The sequence below is a fragment of the Hippocampus bargibanti genome, linkage group LG17 (assembly GCF_051943395.1).
Source record: "Hippocampus bargibanti isolate YZ-2025 linkage group LG17, ASM5194339v1, whole genome shotgun sequence".
Lineage (NCBI taxonomy): Eukaryota > Metazoa > Chordata > Actinopteri > Syngnathiformes > Syngnathidae > Hippocampus > Hippocampus bargibanti.
Genome location: NC_142750.1, coordinates 2,556,869 through 2,577,619, shown reverse-complemented (window position 1 = coordinate 2,577,619; position 20,751 = coordinate 2,556,869). Strand labels below are relative to the sequence as shown.

Below are 20,751 nucleotides of genomic sequence, written 5' to 3'. Positions count from 1 at the left end.
AAGATAACTTGAAATGACTAAGCGTTTTACGTCGCTAAGCGAATGAATCGAATTTGTTTTCTTACCATATGCCATCCAATTGCTTCCCTGTTTAAAAAAAAGGAAATTAAAAGAGGCATTACATTAGAAACTAAAGGCGGCGGCACAAAAACATTCAAAACAAGTGGCTGGGGAAAATATTAAAAGCACATTTTTTTTACACGTGTACATTTAATACCCACAAAATATCAACGATGGCATGGCGACATGTGTCAATTTTAACGCGTTATTTCCACAAGATATTAGACGTCAATAGCCTCGTTTAAATGTATGATGCTAATGAGCGAGGCCGTAGGGGGGCCAACATCTCATTCGGTGGTCTTTACTCACCAAGCATAATAGGACTGAGGCTGCGTGCCATTCCTCGTGAAAGATCATAAATATATAACTGCACATTATATCGCGTAGAATTCTTGTCCATAGCGAAAACCTTGTGGGAAAATGTCTTATTTAGTGGTAGCTATCACCGAATGTTGAATTCTTTCGAGTCACCGCTCAATGGGAGGGCCTTTGAATATGATGTAAAAATACCAATTCCGCTTTTGATACTGTCAAAATAAAATGAGTGGTGATTAAACGGTAGGGTTGTTTTGGGAGGGGCTTTGAATATGATGGAAACAACCATTTCCGCTTTTGATGCTGTCAAAATACAACGAATGGTGGCTTCTTAATAATCACACGCGGAAAAAAATACCTGAACTCTTGTACTGTATGATATGTTGATGAAATTCAGCTCGATATATCACTATGCTTTTTCTTTTATACTTGCACTATGTACACTTTTTTATTCAACGTTTTTGTGCAGTTATAGTCTTCTGACATTTTGTATTATGTTTAGAATGCCTTGTTTTTTATCCTTTCACCCCCCCCTTCAATTGCTGCTGTGGACTGCAAATTCCCCCATTTTGGGACGATTAAAGGCTTTCTGATTCTGACTCTAAACGGCAGTCTTATTTTGGAAGGGCCTTTGAATATGATGGAAAGAAACCACTTTCGCTTTTGATGCTGTCAAAATAAAACGAATTGTGGCTAAACGGAGGTCTGTTGTTTTTACATTGGAGGGCGCTGCCGGGTTATATTTATCGAAGATAGATTTTGAAACGAAAGGTGGCGGTAACGCGTGTATGACACCTCGTTTCCACATTTAATAATCGGGAAAGGAAGAAGAGAAGAAAGAGGAGGTGGAGCAGTAGTAGGAGGGGAAGGAGGAGGAGGAGAAAGAAAGAAGAAGTGGAGCTGGTGAGCTCAGTTGCACCAAAATAACTTGGCTGCGGCTGACATCACTCTTCAGAAATGGCTGCCACCGGTGTGCTTCCCTTTATACGAGGGGTGGACCTCAGTGGAAACGACTTTAAAGTAAGAATTTCAAACCATATGTGTCGAGTTATAATGGCTGTCTAACCGCTCATCCAATTGGCGAAAGGCGATCGGATCGCCAAACGATTGACCACCAAAATGAAACGATCTTCGCTTTGCGCTATTAGCTGGGCGTTAGCCGGTGATCTGATATTTTTTAACACGAGACAGTGCAGTCAAATCAGTCTTTAACTGTCGCGAACTACGTTCAAAAAGCGATCTTCGTCTTATAAACGCTCCGATTTTTTTAGCATATGGCGAGTGCGATCGAACACGCTCGAAAATCCGTTTGGGAAGTGGAATCAATTTAGCGAAGAATAATAAAGTGAATTATTTGAGTACGTCAATGTATTAATCGTGCTTTTCGTTCGGTGGAACAGCTGTTATTTGTGCATCGGTTTTTAATATCTGTGTAACAACTGCGTTTACTACAACTACTGGAATGTACTTTTCATGTCACCGGTGATAATATCGTGTAGATGAACAGGAATGCCATAATATACGTCAATACAAGCAGTTTTTTTTTTGACCCGGGTTAAAATTTGAGCTTGTAAAATGAATTCACGCCACGTGTACTTATTTGTAGGGATGTGACAAAAAAAATCACTAATAATTCATCACACATTTTCTAATACCATAAAGTGCATTTAAATAGCTTTCAAATGATGTATAGATTATTACTCTATAATGGCATTTTTATTTTTGAACTATGAGGGGATTTTCTGTCCGTAATTACACAGTTAAAACAATGAAAATCTATGACCAAGTTCTTTATTACAGTTTAAACTATCATAACGTTCTTAATTTTTGGCAGATCTTAACGAGTAAGGTACCATTGGAAAGCTTTTGAAATTCTAAACGAGAACAGAAAACAAGAAATGCTTCAAAATATAAATTAGCAAATATCAACGATCGAATGCAGGGAGATTTTCGTAAGAATGAAAAATGGCCGTCACTGAATACCAGGAAAGAAAATTGCGAGCTCTAGAAATATATATGCTAATGCTTCTTTTTGCTTGAAACTTGGCAGTTATGAAGAAAAATATATATTCTACCACTTCTATGAGTTGTAAAAATACAACTTACTCACCTTTATAAACTGTAGTGTGAGCAAAAAGAGCGTAAATGTCAATCCATTTTTTTCCCTGTTTCTCATATTTGGAAATTTCAACAACCAGCATGGAGGGAAAGATGTATAATACGTCATAAGATGCATATGTTGGAAAATCCCATGAAAAACAATGACGTACTTCACAAAAATGCAATGATATACGACTGCGAGTACACAGTGCGCTCGGTTCACTGGACAGAAACAATCGCGGTGGAATATAGGTCACTGTAGCATACCTATTATTTGTTGCTAGCTAGGCAATATCTTATTATGCCTTCAGGGGTTTGGTCAATATTAAATTTTCGATTTTATATGATTTTCAGGGAGGGTATTTCCCCGAGCATGTCAAATCCATGAGTAGCCTACGATGGCTCAAGTTGAACCGGACGGGATTGTGTTACCTTCCAGAGGAGCTCTCCTCTCTGCAGAAGTTGGTAAGAACCGCATTGCTGTTTACTTCTGAGCACCTGGTTGATTGTTATCATAGCAAAGAGGAGCTTGCGATGATATTTTTTTTTGTCTGATGTGGAAATAATTTGTGCAGGAGAGTAGATCACAATGTGTTATTATCAAATCAGCATTCCTTCCTGTGATACCATACCAGCATGTTGTCAGCTATAGTGTCATAGGTCGTTGCACAATAAGAGTTGCAACAAACAACACGTGTTTGGAAATGAAGTGGGGACCTTTGGAGGTTAACAAGAAAAGATTGAATCAATAGATTGCTTTGTGGACATTTTATCAATTTCTCTTTAAAACAACAAATTCCACTGATAACATTTAGTGTGGCCTACAACCAAACTTGCAGCTACCTGTGTGCTAATGTCATTTTGCCTTTTAGAAATAAAGTTCGCATGAGAAAAAAAAATGAATAAATAAATTATTAGGGATATTTTTATGATTATTTTTTTTTTTTTGTTTCGATATGAAATGATTGTATGACTGACTTTTATCTTGGTCTTGTCTTCTCTCAGGAGCATCTTTCAGTCAGCCACAACAGTTTGAGCACCTTGCACGGGGAGCTCTCCAGTTTGCCGAACCTGAGGGTGATTAACACGTAACACAGCGCAAAACGTTTTAGATCAAATAGAATCTGTTGTGAGATACCAGAAGCTATTTTGCTTTATTTGAATTCTGATGCAAGGTTAAATAAACATTAAATTGTAAATTGTTAAATAAGTCATTCCCTGGCAGACAATGTGTCCACTCCAGTGCCAGGGTTTTTGTCATTGTCAATCGAATTCCAGGACACATAGAATATTGAGTTTTAGGATTACATAAACATTCAATGCAGCGTAAAAAAAAAAACGTAAATTCTCTTCTTTTATCAGAAAAAAAGTTAATTCTTAAATGATATGGGAGTTATATGAGCTTGAAATGAGGGCGGCTGTTCAAAATACAATGCAGTTTATTTATTCATGTGTTTATCTGTTTATTTTTTCTATTTGTGTATATATTTGTTTTTTTTTTAAGTTTTTAGGTATTTTTCTTTATTTATGTATTTGTTTATTTATATGTATAACTTACGGGTTGAGTGAATGCTGGCGCGTGTCTGCTGCTGCCAGCTCGCTATCTGTTGGCTATCTATTAGCTATCTGCTAGCTAGCTTTCTATCTGTGTATTTAATAGTGACATTCAGTGTATTAGCTAATTAACTATCTAGCTATCTAGCTATCGACCTATCTAGGTGGCTAGCTATCTAGCTGTTGGCTCCCTATTAGCTGGCTGGCTAGCTAGCTTTCTATCTATTAATTTACGGGTTGAGTGAACGCTGGCGCGTGTGGCTGCCGCTGCTCACCCACAGAAAAAATATCCTGTGACTGTAAAGTGTCCTTGAGAGTTTTGAAATGCGCTTATGAAATAAATGTATTATTAATTATTATTATTAATACATACATATTGGTTTATATAGCGCGTTAACAACAGCTGTAAGCTGGAACAAAGCGCTAACATGGAAAAAAGGGAAATACTGCCTCCTTCTGGAAAACAAAAAAAAAAACATTGCCAGAGGCCATGGCCACCGCTGTATCACTACCCAAAGAAGAAAAAAACAAAACCCCCCAAAATTTGGGAATGGCGCTCTACGTCATATTTTCAATTTCTGAATAAATTCGTGAAAGGCAGCGAATGAGTTAATAATAATAATAATAATCATCATCATCATCATCATCATAATCATAATACATTTTATTTCAAGCGCCTTTCAAAGCTCTCAAGGACACTTTACACTCACAGACAAGCATAGATACAATAATAAATAAAATACAGTTGTAAAATAGAATACAATACATAAAATACAATTATAAATTAATTAATTGGTCATCATCGCTTTTTCCTGCAACACGGTGTCATCCCATAAAGACTGAACTCTGCTGACTGCGCAGTACATCCCCCGTTCCTGTTTTATTAAAAATCCATCGCCGCAATAAAAGTGAACGGATCGCTTTTCCATTAGCAGTTCATCACACTCATCTTTTCTTACTGGGATTCTGGTGTCTCACCCCCCCAAAAAAAAGTCCACAATTGAGGGAATTCATCCTTTAAGTCTTGTGAGGTTTTCTGTCATTTGACCTTTGACTTTTGTACAACTGTCATATACATATTTCGTTTTGTGCAGGCTGTGGTTGCCCGAGCCAACAACCTAAAAAACTCAGGAGTGCCAGATGACATCTTTCAACTCGATGACCTTTCTGTGCTGGTACATGATTTTTTTTTACTTTTGATTTAGGCCTGCAACGGCGTTGTTGCCCGGCGTTCAGCCGACCTTTAAAGGACAACCGACACCAACAAGTTGCGTCCATAATTTGTAAAATCACTTCAAATGACTTCTACTAAGCGTATTTTACAAAGATTACACTGCATATAGCTATATTTGACGTTTTAAGACTCGCACTGAATATTCAGGAAGTCTTGTTTTCGAGGTGGTGACGATGCCTGACGTGACGTCACGTCAGGAACGCCCCTGACCGAGAAAGTGACACACAATGCATTTTGGGTACTTTTTTTCATCTGAAAACACCGTATTGATCACGAAATTAGAAGAAAAACTACATAAATAACGCAATGGTGAATCGTTGTGTGTTGCACCAAGACTACTATTTGATACTAGTTGACACAAATTCCCAGCGGACAAATCAGCCCACTTCCAACGGAGCGCGTGCGCCCTCTTGTGCATTTTCTAGGCGCTACGTTGGAGTCCAGACGGCTCGAATTGATACGGAAGGACTTCTTTAATCGATTGCAAACATGTATGCTTTCCTCTTCAGAACTATTTGAATCATATTCATAACTGGATTAATAACAAGAAAACATATTCTCTGAATCTGAACTCTCTGAAGCCATTGTTTTGATTCTGGAGCAAGTCAGTTTGTGAAGGAGTATCCTGGCGTGACATCACGAACAAAGGGGGCGGGACTTTCTGAATCTGCCCAGTTACGAGCTAATTTAGTGGCAGTTTTGGGACACTAAGTCATTTTTATTGGTGTTTTGCATTTGACGAAAAATATCAGCCTGCGTGTTTTGGGTATTTTAGATGCTTTAAAACGTTTTTCTGATGTCGGTTAGGAAACCAAAAAATGGTGTCGGTTGTCCTTTAACCGCATCCTCAATAATAAACTCCAGTCTGCAGACGTTCCGACTGACTTCAAACCTCTTTCTATATCCAAAGGACCTGAGCTACAACCAGTTAACAGAAGTCCCCAGAGACCTCGAAAACAGCAGGAACATGCTAGTCCTCAACTTGAGCCACAATGGCATTGACTCAATCCCCAATCAGCTGTTCATCAACCTAACAGACCTGCTGTATCTGGACCTGAGTGACAACAAGCTGGACAGCCTGCCGCCTCAGATGAGGCGTCTGGTTCATTTACAAACTCTTATTCTTAACAATAACCCGCTGATGCATGCGCAGTTGCGGTAAGAAAGCTCAAAACGGTTGGCATTCTGGTCACTTTAGACCCATTTATATTTTGGATCATGTGTAATTGTGCTTGTCTTTTTGCATGACCAGCCAACTGCCTGCCATGGTGGCGTTACAAACCCTCCACCTGAGGAACACTCAAAGAACGCAGAGCAATATGCCCACAAGCTTGGAGGGTTTAATGAATTTAGCAGGTAATGCACACAACAATGGTTTTCAATGGCCACTTATTTATGACCCAGAAAAGTTTAATAGCTGGATTAACTCCATCATCCCAAGTCAGATACAGTGATACCTTGGTTTACCAACTTAATTGGTTCCCAGACAGAATGTGTAAGGCAAAAAGCGTGTATCGCAAAAATTAATTTCCCATAGGAAACCATTAAAATGAGAATAATCCGTTCCTAGGTCCCCAGAAAACAATTTCTACTTTCTAATTTTCTAAGCCTTAAAACGACATAAAATATACCTTATTTTATGTCTAATAAATGTGCTATGGTATTATAATTAAAGAAATAAACTGTACTGGATAATAAAGTCGTTTTATTTACCTTTGTGATGGTCGATGGCTTGATGCAATGGATCAGCATTAAACACTCGATGAGGAACGTAGCCTTCTTCTTTCACCATCTTGATGAAAGATCCCTTGTAGGTGCTTTCTCTGCAATAATTTTACCTTGTTCCTCATCAATTGTGTTCTGTTTAGCTGGGTTGATAGCTTTTTGCATCAAGTGTACAGATGGCTTGTGCGGGTTATTTGTGGAGCCTGATTGATGGGATATTTTAACCTTGCAGTCTACATTCTGTGTAACCCCCCTCCCCCACCACCACTGCTGCGTTATTGACCAATCACGTTAGACTGGGGGCGGGCAATAGAGGAAAAAAAATGGTCGGCTGAAATTTCCCGGTTAGGAGAACGGGCTCGTTCGCGAATGACACATCACTCATTGTGGCGCTCCGTGTGTATCCCAAAAAATAGTTTGTATGCCAAGGTAAAATTTTCATAAATTTAACGTTCGTAAACCGAAAAGTTCATAAGCCAAGGCGTTGGTAAACCGAGGTATCACTGTACTCTCAACGGTTATAAAAATCCTAATTTCTTCTTTCTGTCTCCAGACGTTGACCTGTCTTGTAACGACCTGACTCGGGTACCAGAGTGTCTCTATTCACTGGGGAGTCTAAAAAGACTCAATTTAAGTAGCAATCAGATATCGGAACTGTCCCTTTGCATCGACCAGTGGACCCAACTTGAAACACTGAACCTTAGCCGCAACATGCTCACCTCATTGCCGGTAAATACTATAATATTTTTTTTACGCTGACGTGACATTCATTGCATTGTAAATAATAACCATTCACAACTGTCTCTATCCAGTCAGCTGTCTGTAAGCTTTCCAAATTGAAAAAGCTGTACATAAACTCCAACAAACTGGATTTTGACGGAGTTCCGCCTGGTATGGGAAAACTGTCCAATCTCGCAGAGTTCATGGCGGCTAACAACAACCTGGAGCTCATCCCAGAGGGACTCTGTAGGTGAGTCCAAGAGATGACACCGTATGTATGATGCCTTGGGATAAGGATTGGACTGAGCATCACTTATACGATCGTGGTACCTTTTTTTGGCGTGTAGGTGTGGCAAGCTGAAGAAGCTTGTGCTGAACAAAAACCGTCTTGTGACACTGCCGGAGGCTGTACATTTCTTGACTGACTTGGAGGTACGGTATCCCAGTATCTTCATTGCACGCTACCTTATTAAAAGAAATCCCTGATAGAGATTAGACAGAACAAGAAGTTATCATATTTAAAAGTTCCATGCTTAGCTGGCCTACCAAACTAAAGGCACAGATGGCCTGAGGTCAATCTGAGGTCAACAGACACAGCAAGTTAGACTGTCATCTTCATCTAGGAGATCTGGCCTTGGACAGAATTTCAGAATTTACAGACTTGGGAAACTCATTTATCACCAGAGCAATTTATGACTTGAAACTCCTTCACAGGAAGGGCTCATTAGCCAGGTTACAAATTTATCAGTTCGTGGTAGAAAATGTTTTGGCGCTTACTAATGTATCACTTAAATTTGCATATACTCTCAATAAATGGCTTGGCAGAGGTCTGCAGAATTCAGACGTCTGTCATGAATGGCTGGGTCTCCTCCCGGCAGTAAAAGACAATCTTTCTGGGTTCAAGTCATTGTCCACAGTGTCCGATCGAACATCTCAGACATACCCCGATTCATACATTTTTACATTCACCTTTTTAGATACTGGATGTGCGCGACAATCCCAACCTTGTGATGCCTCCGAAACCAGTCGATAGAGGCGCCGAATGGTACAACATTGACTTCTCCCTGCAGAACCAGTTGCGGCTGGCTGGAGCTTCGCCTGCCACCGTTGCCGCGGCTGGAGGAGGTGCGCGTGTAGTCGACGTCAAAGCCTTTTAGTTGTTGTTCCAGCGGTGTTAGATTGTGACTCCTGAAAATGACACTTTTTTATTATTATTATTATTATTATTATTTATTATTACTTTAATGAGACCTCTCTGAAAAGACAAATGCAATGGAGGAGTCAGGCGTGCTTGGTTATAAAATATTTATCTGTTTGAAATCTCACAAAGGTCCCCACGACCCATGATTTTCGTCTGTGTGTGTGTGTGTGTGTGTGTGTGTGTGTGTTTGTTCGCGTATAGGGGCCAGCCCTAAAGATCACCTGGCACGAAAGATGAGGCTGAGGAGGAGGAAGGACTGTTCTCAGGATGATCAGGCCAAGCAGGTGCTGAAGGGCATGAGTGACGTTGCACAAGAAAAGAAGAACCTGGAGGTGAGAAAATCGGGTACAAATGGAAACCGGGAGGACGTTACTATAATAAAAAAAAACACCAATAATAATAAGAAGAATACATTTCATTTGTAAGCGCCTTTCGAAACTCTCAAGGTCACTTTACAGTCACTGGATCAGTTTTTCTGTGTGTGAGCAGCGGGTCATACACGCCAGTGTTCACTCAGCCCGGAATAACTCAAATAGATCGAAAGCTAGCTAGCTATTCGACAGCGAATAAATAGCCAGCTAGCTAACAGATAGCCAATAGACAGTCGGCTAACTAGCTAGCTAGATAATGGCTAGCGAACCGGATAGATAGCTAACAGATAGCTGGATAGATAGCTAACAGATAGCCAGCAGATAGCCAGCCATTAACTCGCCAGCTAGCTGGATAGATAGCTAATAGCCAGCCAGCTGGATATGGCAAAGAGAGGAAGATTCATTCCCTTGTGAACATCTTGCAGGAAAATGGGGATTTAAAATACGCAGATTTAAAGGTCCGGCGCTGGGATCAGGGTCTGGAGAAGCCTCAACTGGACTACTCGGAGTTCTTTACGGATGATGCAGGGCAGGTAATTTCTCTGCAAATAATTTATTTTCTCTTTTCTTCGTTTGAAAATGCACCGTTAGCATGTCTTCTACTCACTGCAGGTGCCAGGCGTAAGCGTATGGCAGATCGAGAATTTCGTTCCCATGCAAGTGGATGAAACGTTTCACGGGAAGTTTTACGAGGCCGACTGCTACATTGTCCTCAAGGTACAGAGTAAATATGGGACGAGTTCACACTTCAGTTTTAAAATCCCTTTGCTCACTCGACCGTAGACGTTTTTGGATGACAACGGAGCCTTGAGCTGGCAGATCTTCTACTGGATTGGCCAGGAAGCCACGTTGGATAAGAAGGCCGGCTCGGCCATCCACGCTGTCAACCTCAGGAATTTACTCGGCGCCGAATGCAGGACAATAAGGGAAGAGATGGGAGACGAAAGCGAAGAGTTTAGCGAAGTACGTCGTCAAACTGAAGTTGGTGAGCTTTCATCGGCGCTGTAGATGACGGTCCCTCTATTGTCTCGTTCGTCTTCAAGGTCTTCAACAATGAGATATCGTATATCGAGGGAGGCACGGCTAGCGGATTCTACACTGTGGAGGACACTCATTATTCCGTCAGGTCGACTCCCGACTCTGCGTCAAACAAATTGAGCCTTTCGAGGCACTCAACGTACCCCCTCCTGTGTTTTATTTAAATCAGGTTGTACAGAGTTTACGGCAAGAAAAACATCCGACTGGAGTCTGTACCTGCCAAGTCTTGCTCACTTGACCCACGGTGAGCCTACTTATACGTTCTTCTCGCATAGTCACGACGTGGTCCATTTGAGTAGCAGAACGGGTACTCGATCCGTGTACTGGTCTTGTGATTTCTTCTCTTTGTCTGGCAGATACGTTTTCCTGCTGGACAATGGTCTGGAAATCTTTATTTGGAGGGGAGCCAATGCTACGCTGAGTGGCACCACAAAGGCCAGGTCAGTAAGGGGGTAGGGTTATCATAATGCAGGCATGGCACAAATCTTCTTGAAGTCCAGCTGGATTTAGTCTTGACTGCCACGTACGCCTGCAAACTCCGTTTTTTTTCCCCCTCCAGGTTATTTGCAGAGAAGATCAATAAGAATGAGCGTAAGGGAAAGGCGGAGATCACGACTCTGAAACAGAACCAGGAGCCTCCAAATTTCTGGGAGATACTGGGTGGACAACCGGAGGAGATCAAGAAACACGTTCCGGATGACTTCTCCGCCACTAGACCTAAACTGTACAAGGTGATTCAAAGCGTTTGGTTTGTTTCAGAATGATCGCTAACACCTTGTCTCGTAGGTGGGGTTGGGTCTTGGCTATCTGGAGCTTCCTCAGATTAACTACAAGCTGTCCGTGGAGCACAAAGACCGCAAGATCAAACTGGACACTCTGCCAGAGCTCAGACTGGTATGATAATCCAGTTCGGATGAGTCAGATCAGACTCATGACTAACCCTAATGAGCTAGCTATTTATGTCTATTAGCTATCTGGGTGGCTATCTCGCTGGCTGTCGAGCTGGCTATCCATTAGCTGTCTGGCTAGCTATCTATTAGCTATGTATTGGCTGGCTAGATAGCGAGCTGGCTATCCATTAGCTGTCTGGCTAGCTATCTATTATCTAGTTATCTCGCTAGCTATCTATTAGTTTTCTGGCTATCTGGCTAGCTATCTATTAGCTAGCTAGCTTTCTATCCATTTGAGTTACTTCCGGGTTGAGTGAACGCTGGCGCGTGTGGCTGCCGCTGCTCACCCACAGAAAAACTGTTAAGTGACCTTGAGAGGTTTGAAAGGCGCTTAAAAATGAAATGTATTATTATTAATCCCAAATGATCCGTACGCAGAGTCAAGTAGTACTTTTCATAGTTTGGCGTCTGGATGCGCATCACGTTCACTTTGCCGGTTTCTACGTGACCTACTTCCATCATCTCCTCTTTCCTCAGCTGCAGTCGCTGCTGGACACCAAGTGCGTATACATCTTGGACTGCTGGTCTGACGTGTTCATCTGGATCGGGAGGAAATCTCCCCGACTCGTCCGAGCCGCCGCCTTAAAACTGGGTCAGGAAATCTGCTCCATGCTGCACCGGCCCAAACACGCATGCGTCACTCGAAACCTCGAAGGCACCGAGTGCCAGGTAGCGCTTCCAAATGTCAAAATCAAAAGTTATTGTCAAATATGCTAATATGCATGACATACTGCACAGATGAAATTAATGTCCTCTCGGACCCAGCGTGCAAGGCACTTATGTGGCACAAAAAGACAGACAATACATGTACAGTAAAGTCTCGTTATATCGATATCGGATATATCGATAGTCCCGGTTATATCGATACTATTTCTATGCACGCACGGAGAAAATTACATGCAAACAGGGTCGGATATATCGATAGTCCCGGTTATATCGATATTTTTTCGGACTCCCTTGAATATCGATATAATGAGACTTTACTGTAATTTCTGAATGTAAAGTGAGGGTAGTGTCGTATGTAAAGTGACGTAGTGTAGTAATGCAAAAACAAACAAAAAAAAAAGGTTGAAGTGAGGTATTGCAGAAAAAAACCCGGAAACAATAGAGTTCAGGATGATAGTACAGCATGTACTCAGGGTTCAGTGAGTGTGGCAGTGGGAGTGTTGCAGGGGGGGCAGGGCTGGGAGGGAGTACCTGTCATGTTTTTTTTCCCTGTCTGGATTCGGCCTCTCCTTGGGACCTGCAAAAAAACGATCAACAGCAAAGGCACATCAACACGAAGAACTGACCATTTCCCGTCGTTTTATCATCTCGGTCAGGTTTTTAAGTCCAAATTCAAGAACTGGGATGACGTACTGAAGGTGGACTACACCAGAGCAGCGGAAACAGTCCAGCAGAACGACAGCTTACAGGGCAAGGTCTGGAAATGAGACACCAGCAGTCACATTTATCTTCATCTAAATGATTGATGGTTTCCATTGGCTTTTATCCGTCAGGTGAAGAAAGACACAGAGCAGAAAGACCAGATGAAAGCAGACCTCACGGCGCTCTTTCTTCCCAGACAAGCGGCCATGCCTCTTAGCGAGGTCACGTAACACACGTACTTGCCGGGCCACAAACGGGCGACCTTCGCTAATGTGTTCTCCTCACCCCATATGCGGTGTTTAGGCGGAGCAGCTGATGGAGGAGTGGAACGAGGACTTGGATGGCATGGAAGGCTTCGTGTTAGAGGGCAAAAAGTTTGCTCGTCTTCCAGAAGAGGAGTTTGGACACTTTTTCACTCAGGATTGCTACGTCTTCCTATGCAGGTGTGTTTGTGTCGCGTTACGCTTGTTTTTCAGGATAAATGGGGACCAAGGACCAACCGCGATCGATGGAAATCCCCAAAGTAGTTATATAATAATAACAGAGGGGGGTGGGCGTGGCTGAGAAGATGCACAGCCAATCCACATGGCTGTAAACCATGAGATATCGTGCTGTCACGGGGTGACAGACGATGTGCAAAAAGGCGTCCATTCCAGTGCCAGGGTTTTTGTCATTGTCACTCAAATTCCTGGACCTACAGAATATTGCGTTAAAGGACTATTAAAACATTCAATGCAGTGTAAGAAATCTTAGACTCTCTTCTTTCATCAAAAAAAATTGTCAATTCCTAAGTTATATGGGTATGGAGTTATATGAGCTTGAAATGAGGGTGGCTGTCCAAAATACAATACATAAAATACATTACAATAATAATACATTTCATTTATAAGCGCCTTTCAAAACTTTCCAGTTCACTTTACAATCACAGGATAAGTTTTTCTGTAGGTGAGCAGCGGCAGCCACACGCGCCAGCGTTCACTCAACCCGGAAGTAACTGAAATAGATAGAAAGCTAATTTCCTATGATTCACACAAAGTTAATTAGCAATTTTATATGATTTCAGGATGATGTGTTGATATTGGTAGCAATGATTGAGTTCATGAGTTATGTAAAAATCATCTCACCACATCTTGACAGATACTGGGTGCCGGTGGAGTACGAGGACGAGGAGAAGAAAGAAGGCGAAGACAAAGGAAAGGAGGACGACGAGGACAAACAGCCGGAGGAGGACTTTGAATGCGTGGTGTACTTCTGGCAAGGCCGGCAAGCCTCCAACATGGGCTGGCTCACCTTCACCTTCTCACTGCAGAAGAAGTTTGAAAGTCTCTTCCCGGGAAAGCTCAAGGTAACTAACATGCACACCTGACGACCAGCGACGCCTTCTGAAAACAGTGATACCTCGGTTTACGAACCCCTTGGCTGACGAACTTTTCGGCTTACGAACGTTAAATGTATGAAACTTTTACCTTGGCATACAAACTATTTTTGGGATACACACGGAGCTGCCACAATTAGTGATGTGTCGTTCGCCAACGAGCCCGTTCTCCTAACAAGAAAATGGCAGCCGACTCATTTTTCTCCTCTATTCCCCGCCCCCAGTCTTCGGTTAAGGCCACGTGATTGGTCAAGAACGCAGCAGTGAGGGGGGGGGGCTGGTTTAAACATTAAAGAGACAGGCAGACGACAGTGAGAGTGTTTCAACTTTGATAGTTCAAAGGCAGTGTGTAGACTGCAAGGTTAAAATATCCCATCAATCAGGCTCCACAAATAACCCGCACAAGCGATATGTACACTTGATGCAAAAAGCTATCAACCTAGCTAAACAGACCACAATTGATGAGGAACTAGGTAAAATTATCGCAGAGAAAGCACATACAAGGGATCATTCCTCAAGATGGTGAAAGAAGACGGCTACGTTCCTCATCAGGTGTTCAATGCTGAGTAAACCGGCCACTCTATTCCATCAAGCCATCAACGACCATCACAAAAGTAAATAAAACAACTTTATTATATAGTACAGTTTTTCTTTAATTATAATACAGTAGCACATTTATTCTACATAAAAAAGGTATATTTTGTGTAGTAATCAGGCTTAGAAAATTAGAAAGTAGAAAATGGTTTCATGGGGACCTGGGAATGGATTATTCTCATTTTAATGGTTTACTATGGGAAATTAATTTTTGAGATACACACTTTTCGCCTTACACACTCTGTCTGGGAACCAATTAAGTTCGTAAGCCAAGGTATCACTGTATTTGAACAAAGGAATAATGGGCTCCGGCATATCCCCGCAGGTGGTACGGATGACCCAGCAGCAGGAGAACCCCAAGTTCTTGTCCCATTTCAAGAGGAAATTCATCATCCACAAAGGGAAAAGGAAACAGAAGACTGACTCGGCCCAGCCGTCGCTGTATCACACCCGCACCAATGGGGGTGCGCTTTGCACCAGGTAACGAGCCGCTTCTGAATGAAATACATTTCATTTATAAGCGCGGGATATGTTTTTCTGTGGGTGAGCAGCAGCAGCCACACGCGCCAGCATTCACTCAACCCGGAAGTAACTCGGCTAGAAAGCTAGCTATCCAATAGACAGCTTACTGATAGCTAGCTAGGCCTTCACTCAACCCGGAAGTAACTCGGCTAGAAAGCTAGCTAGCTAAGAAATAGCTCCGTAACTCGGATAGAAAGCTAGCTAGCTAATAGATAGCTAGCTAGGCCTTCACTCAACCCAACAAAACCCGAACAAATTTGGGGAATATCATATTTTCAATACCTGAATATATTCAGGAATGGCAGTGAATGAGTGAACATGTCTTATCTCTCTCCGTCAGAACCATCCAGATCGGAACGGACTCCGGCAATCTCAACTCGGAGTTCTGCTTCATTCTCAAAGTGAGCATCGTTTAACACACCTCAAATGGAATTCTCCATAGAGCTTCGAAAACAGTCCTGAAGCATCCTTGGGAATGGTGTCCGTGTGGTTTTGCAGGTCCCTTTCGAGAGCACAGACAACCAGGGCATCGTTTACACTTGGGTGGGCCGAGCCGCCGACCCGGATGAGGCCAAGCTTGCAGAGGACATCATGAACAGCATGTTTGACGACACCTACAGCAAACAGGTACCACAACATTAAAATGACTTCTATACAGTGATACCTTAGTCTACGAACCCCTTGGCTTACGAACGTTTCGGGTTACGAATGTTAAATTTATGAAAAGTTTACCTTGGCATACGAACTATTTTTCGGGATACACACGGAGTTCCTAACATGAAAATGGCAGCCGACTTGTTTTTACTCCTATTCTCCGCCTCCAGTCTTGGGTGAAAGCCACGTGATTGGTCAAGAACGCAGCAGTTAGTAGGGGGGGTTAAACATTAAAGAGACAGGCAGACGACATAGAGACAGTGAGAAAATGGATATAAAACAGTGAAATTTTGACTTGTTTCAACTTTGATAGTTCAAAGGCAGAGTGTAGACTGCAAGGTTAAAATTCCCATCAATCAGGCTCCACAAATAACCCGCACAAGCCATCTGTACACTTGATGCAAAAAGCTATCAACCCAGCTAAACAGAACACAATTGATGAGGAACTAGGTAAAATTATCAAACCAGCCACTCCATTCCATCAAGCCATCAACGACCATCACAGAGCTAAATAAAATGACTTTCTTAAACAGTACAGTTTATTTCTTTAATTATAGAACCATAGCACATTTATTATATATAAAATAAGGTATATTTTGTATAGTTTTAAGGCTTAGAAAATTAGAAAATTATGTTTTATGGGGACCTGGGAACGGATTATTCTCATTTTAATGGCTTCCAATGGGCAATTATTTTTTGGGGTGCACACTGCCTGGGAACCAATTAAGTTCGATAGCCAAGGTGTCACTGTACATTGAAAAAAAAAAGTCAGAATTAACACGCAAAATTAGTACAAACAAAACAAATACCTTTTTTTGTCGCCGTTCCAAGGTCATCAATGAGGGGGAGGAACCGGAGAACTTCTTCTGGGTCGGCATCGGTGCTCAGAAGCAGTACGATGAGGATGCAGATTACATGAAATATGCTCGTCTATTTAGGTGCGTTCAAGATGACGGCAAATTCATTGCAAACTGTCCACAATGCATCTTTTCCACCATGCCCCCCCCCCCTCCCCCTCCCATCTTTGACTTTTCAGATGTTCCAACGAAAAAGGTTATTTCTCAGTGTCGGAGAAATGTTCCGACTTCTGCCAGGACGACTTGGCTGACGATGACATCATGTTGCTGGATAACGGCCAAGAGGTAAAGTAAAAGGATTGATAAAAATGATGACGGAGGATGTGAGCGAAACCTGAACTGTGTCGCGATGCCTTCAGGTGTACATGTGGGTCGGTACGCAGACGAGCCAGGTGGAGATCAAGTTGAGTCTCAAAGCCTGTCAGGTCAGTTACGTCTTTTTTGTTTGTTAGTTTAGCGCATATTGCTACGTGATGTGCGCTACTGGTGACATAATTCTGTTAAAATAGCTAAAAAAACAAGTTTAGTTAATTCATTCACTGCCATTCCAGAATTTATTCGTTTTTTTTTTCATGCTTGGGTGTTGATAAAGCGCTGGACATGGCCTCTGGCAACGTTTTTTTCCTTTCTACCTCTTTGTTCCAGCTGTTGTTAAATCAGAATAATAATAAATTTCATTTATAAGCGCCTTTCAAAACTCTCAAGATGACTTTAAAGTCACAGGATCAGTTTTTTCTGTGGGTGAGCAGCGGCAGCCACCTGCTGTTTCACGTGTATAGCTATCTAGCTGGGCAGCTATGTAGCTAGCTAGCTACATAGCTGGCTAGCTATCTATTAGCTAACTAGCTTTCTATCTATTGGCGTTACTTTCGGGTTGAGTGAACGCTGGCCCCTGTGGCTGCCGCTGCTCACCTGCAGAAAAACTTATCCTTTGACTGTAAAGTGACCTTGAGAGTTTTGAAAGGCGCTTGTAAATGAAATGTATTATTATTAATACACACATATATACAGTATTGATTTGATTATAGTGCTTTAACAACAATTGAAGATGGAACAAAACATGGAAAAAATGGAAATGCTGCCCCATTGTGGAAGGGGAAAACATTGCCAGAGGGCATGGCCACCGCTTTATTGGCACCCAAACAAGAAAAAACATATTTACATATACAGTAAAGTCTCGTTATATCGATATTCAAGGGAGTCCGAAAAAATATCGATATAACCGGGACTATCGATATATCCAACCCTGTTTGCATGTAATTTTCTCCGTGCGTGCATAGAAATAGTATCGATATAACCGGGACTATCGATATATCCGATATCGATATAACGAGACTTTACTGTATATATTTTAAATTCCCGAATAAATTCATGAATGGCAGTGAATGAGTTAATTTAACCAAAATTGTGAGGAATGATGTTGAATCATTATTATTATTATTACTATATCAAAATGGCATATCATCAATTGTGTAGTAAGTAAAGAAATACAGTAAAGTCTCGTTATATCGATATCGGATATATCGATAGTCCCGGTTATATCGATACTATTTCTATGCACGCACGGAGAAAATTACATGCAAACAGGGTCGGATATATCGATAGTCCCGGTTATATCGATATTTTTTCGGACTCCCTTGAATATCGATATAACGAGACTTTACCGTATGATTTTTTTATTTTATTTTATGTATGAATAAATTATTTGACTTTAATTAAAGTACTTGATATATTGGAAGGATTTTTTTTTTCCATTTGCAATTTAGAAATATCACAATCCAATGAATGTATTTTGGTTGATGTCAAACAGTCTTGTGTATCTTGTGTTTCCAGGTGTACATCCAGCACATGCGCTCCAAAGAAAAGCAACAAGCCAGAAAATTGCGACTAGTGCGCAAGGGAAACGAGCCGCACTGCTTCACACGCTGCTTCCACGCTTGGGGGGCTTTCAAAACTCCCCCCGCATAGACATTCGCACGCTGACAACTTCATTCAATCGCCTGCCGTCTCATCCGTATGATACCAGTCGAGGGCCAAATTTAAAACTATAAAATAACCCATAAGTCTCACAGTACATCAATTCATGAAACAATGAATAAAAAAAAGGATTTTTTGTGTGCCTGAACAAGCAATGAAAGGCTTACTACAAATTATTTGGATCGATACATATTTTACGTTATGCCATCTGGGAAATAACACAGCTTTGTTAGATCTCAACGCATCTGTCTGATTAAGCGTTCTTTTGATAGCCACTAAGCTAGCTAAGAGATAGCTAATAATAATAATAATACATTTAATTTATAAGTGCCTTTCAAGACTCTCAAGGTCACTTTACAGTCATAGTTTAAGTTTTTTCTATGGCTTCACTCAACCCGGAAGTAACTCAAATAAATAGAAGGCTAGCTGCCTAGCTAAGAGATAGCTAATAATAAAAATAGCAATAATACATTTCATTTACAAGCGGGATTCAAAACTCAAAGTCACAAGACTGAAGGACTTGGAAATGAAATATTGTATTATTATTATTAGCTATCTCTTAGCTGGGTAGATAGCTTTCTAACTATTTGAGTTACTTCCGGGTTGCGTGAACCCATGGAAGAAAAAAAATTCCTGTGACTGTAAAGTGACCCTGAGAGTTTTGAGAGGTGCTTATAATTAAATGTATTATTATTAGCTATCTCTTAGCTATGTATTTAGCTTTCTATCTATTTGAGTTACTTCCGGGTTGAGTGAACCCAGAGGAAAAAACTTATCCTGTAACTGTAAAGTGACCTTGAGAGTTTTGAGAGGCGCTTATAAATGAAATGTATTATTATTATTAGCTATCTCTTAGCTAGGTAGCTAGATTTCTATCTATTTGAGTTACTTCCGGGTTGAGAACCCATATAAAAAAAAAAACTTATCCTGTGACTGTAAAGTGACCTTGAGTTTTGAAAGGCATTTATGAATGAAATGTGTTATTTTTTTTATTATTAGCTATCTCTTAGCTAGGTAGCTAGCTTTCTATCTATTTGAGTTACTTCCGGGTTGAGTGAACCCATAGAAAAAACGTATCCTGTGACTGTAAAGTGACCTTGGGAGTTATGAAAGGCGCTTATAAATAAAATTTATTATTAATGTCATTATTATTATTAAACATTTTTTTACTCCCGTTACAGGATATTGAACATTCTTAGCAAATCTGCATACCGCTAAGAATATTTGGACGTACATGTTTCGTGCCATTTTACACAGCTCATATGAAACTATTATTTTATTATATTTTTTTGTTAAATTGAGGACTTGGAAAGTGGACTATACGGGTTGTCCTTGAGAGTTTTGAAAGGCGCTTATAAATGAAATGTATTATGATTATTATTGTGGCACTTGGGTGGAATGTTTATTTTCCAAATACTGTACTTGATATACACACGACGGTGTCGCTTCGCCGCTTTTAGAACCTCACTCGGATTAAAGTTGCTTATTTGGCGCTTTGCGAGCAAAGGGCCACTCGACGTGAGATTTTACGGGTTTAAAATCGACTGTTGAGATCTTTTAAATGGGAAGCTCATATCAAATCTCTATTTTATTTTTCTCTTTTCAATCTTGTGATTGACAGACAAAATTGTCTTTCCTCTCGGGGTGACCTACGTGCCTGTTAAGAGTGCACGATGCCACCTGCTGATGCTTTTATTGATGTATTTTGTATTTAAAAAAATAAATAAAATGTCACATGTTATAATCATCCTTGTTGCTTTATTTAACTTTGCGTTCTATTTATATGGAATACTTTGTTTTTATCTTTTCACCCCCCCCTTTCAATTTTGCTGCTGTAGATTGAAAATGTTCACCATTGTGGGACTATTAGTCTTTCTGATTCTGATACGATGTGTTCAGAACTCTTTGAATCATATTCATAACTGGATGAGTAACAAGAAAGCATCTTCTCCGAATCTAAACTCTCTGAAGCCATTGTTTTGATTCTGGAGCAAGGCAGTGTGTGACCAATAGTGATGTCACAAACAAGGGGGCGGGACTTTCTGAATCTGCCCAGTTTTCGAGTTCATTTTGTGGCAGTTTTGGGACACTAAGTCATTTTTATTTTATGTTTTGCATTTGACTAAAACATCAGCC

General features: G+C 41.0%; 2 protein-coding genes and 1 long non-coding RNA gene across 10 annotated transcripts in view; 1 reads left to right on the top strand and 2 right to left on the bottom strand.

The window, feature by feature from the left end:
* Window positions 1-842, bottom strand: part of desi1a (desumoylating isopeptidase 1a) — a 56,256-nt gene extending 55,414 nt beyond the window's left edge. Inside the window, exons 1-2 of one of the 2 annotated variants that reach the window (XM_089019471.1) lie at window positions 370-842; window positions 66-87 (exon numbers count right to left, since the gene is read on the bottom strand). In XM_089019471.1, the coding sequence (XP_088875597.1) occupies window positions 66-87; window positions 370-460 (113 nt within the window). In that variant the 5' untranslated portion in view covers window positions 461-842. The remainder of the gene's footprint in view (window positions 1-65; window positions 88-369) is intronic. The other variant, XM_089019472.1, reaches the window with a different exon arrangement.
* A 240-nt stretch (window positions 843-1,082) lies between these two features.
* Window positions 1,083-20,363, top strand: flii (FLII actin remodeling protein). Its single transcript, XM_089019444.1, has 31 exons — window positions 1,083-1,395; window positions 2,830-2,940; window positions 3,481-3,552; window positions 5,124-5,204; window positions 6,174-6,421; window positions 6,516-6,619; window positions 7,542-7,717; window positions 7,801-7,958; window positions 8,056-8,140; window positions 8,686-8,833; window positions 9,111-9,241; window positions 9,706-9,813; window positions 9,893-9,997; window positions 10,064-10,243; window positions 10,324-10,406; window positions 10,488-10,562; window positions 10,675-10,758; window positions 10,878-11,049; window positions 11,105-11,212; window positions 11,746-11,937; window positions 12,591-12,689; window positions 12,768-12,857; window positions 12,940-13,079; window positions 13,774-13,981; window positions 14,931-15,085; window positions 15,468-15,528; window positions 15,626-15,754; window positions 16,613-16,719; window positions 16,818-16,923; window positions 16,998-17,063; window positions 18,472-20,363. The coding sequence occupies exons 1-31, from the start codon at window positions 1,333-1,335 to the stop codon at window positions 18,604-18,606; spliced, it is 3,780 nt and encodes a 1,259-aa protein (XP_088875570.1). The 5' UTR covers window positions 1,083-1,332; the 3' UTR covers window positions 18,607-20,363.
* LOC148885205 (uncharacterized) lies at window positions 2,950-11,857 on the bottom strand. 7 transcript variants are annotated; one of them, XR_016118133.1, is made up of 6 exons: window positions 11,722-11,857; window positions 9,131-9,235; window positions 8,678-8,896; window positions 8,039-8,190; window positions 3,454-3,546; window positions 2,950-3,192 (listed from the first exon to the last, which is right to left on the bottom strand). It is a non-coding gene; the product is annotated as an uncharacterized LOC148885205 (long non-coding RNA). The 7 variants fall into 7 exon arrangements; XR_016118132.1 differs by having other exon boundaries at window positions 2,950-3,546; XR_016118138.1 differs by having other exon boundaries at window positions 2,950-3,546; window positions 8,039-8,173.
* Window positions 20,364-20,751: the final 388 nt, after the last annotated feature.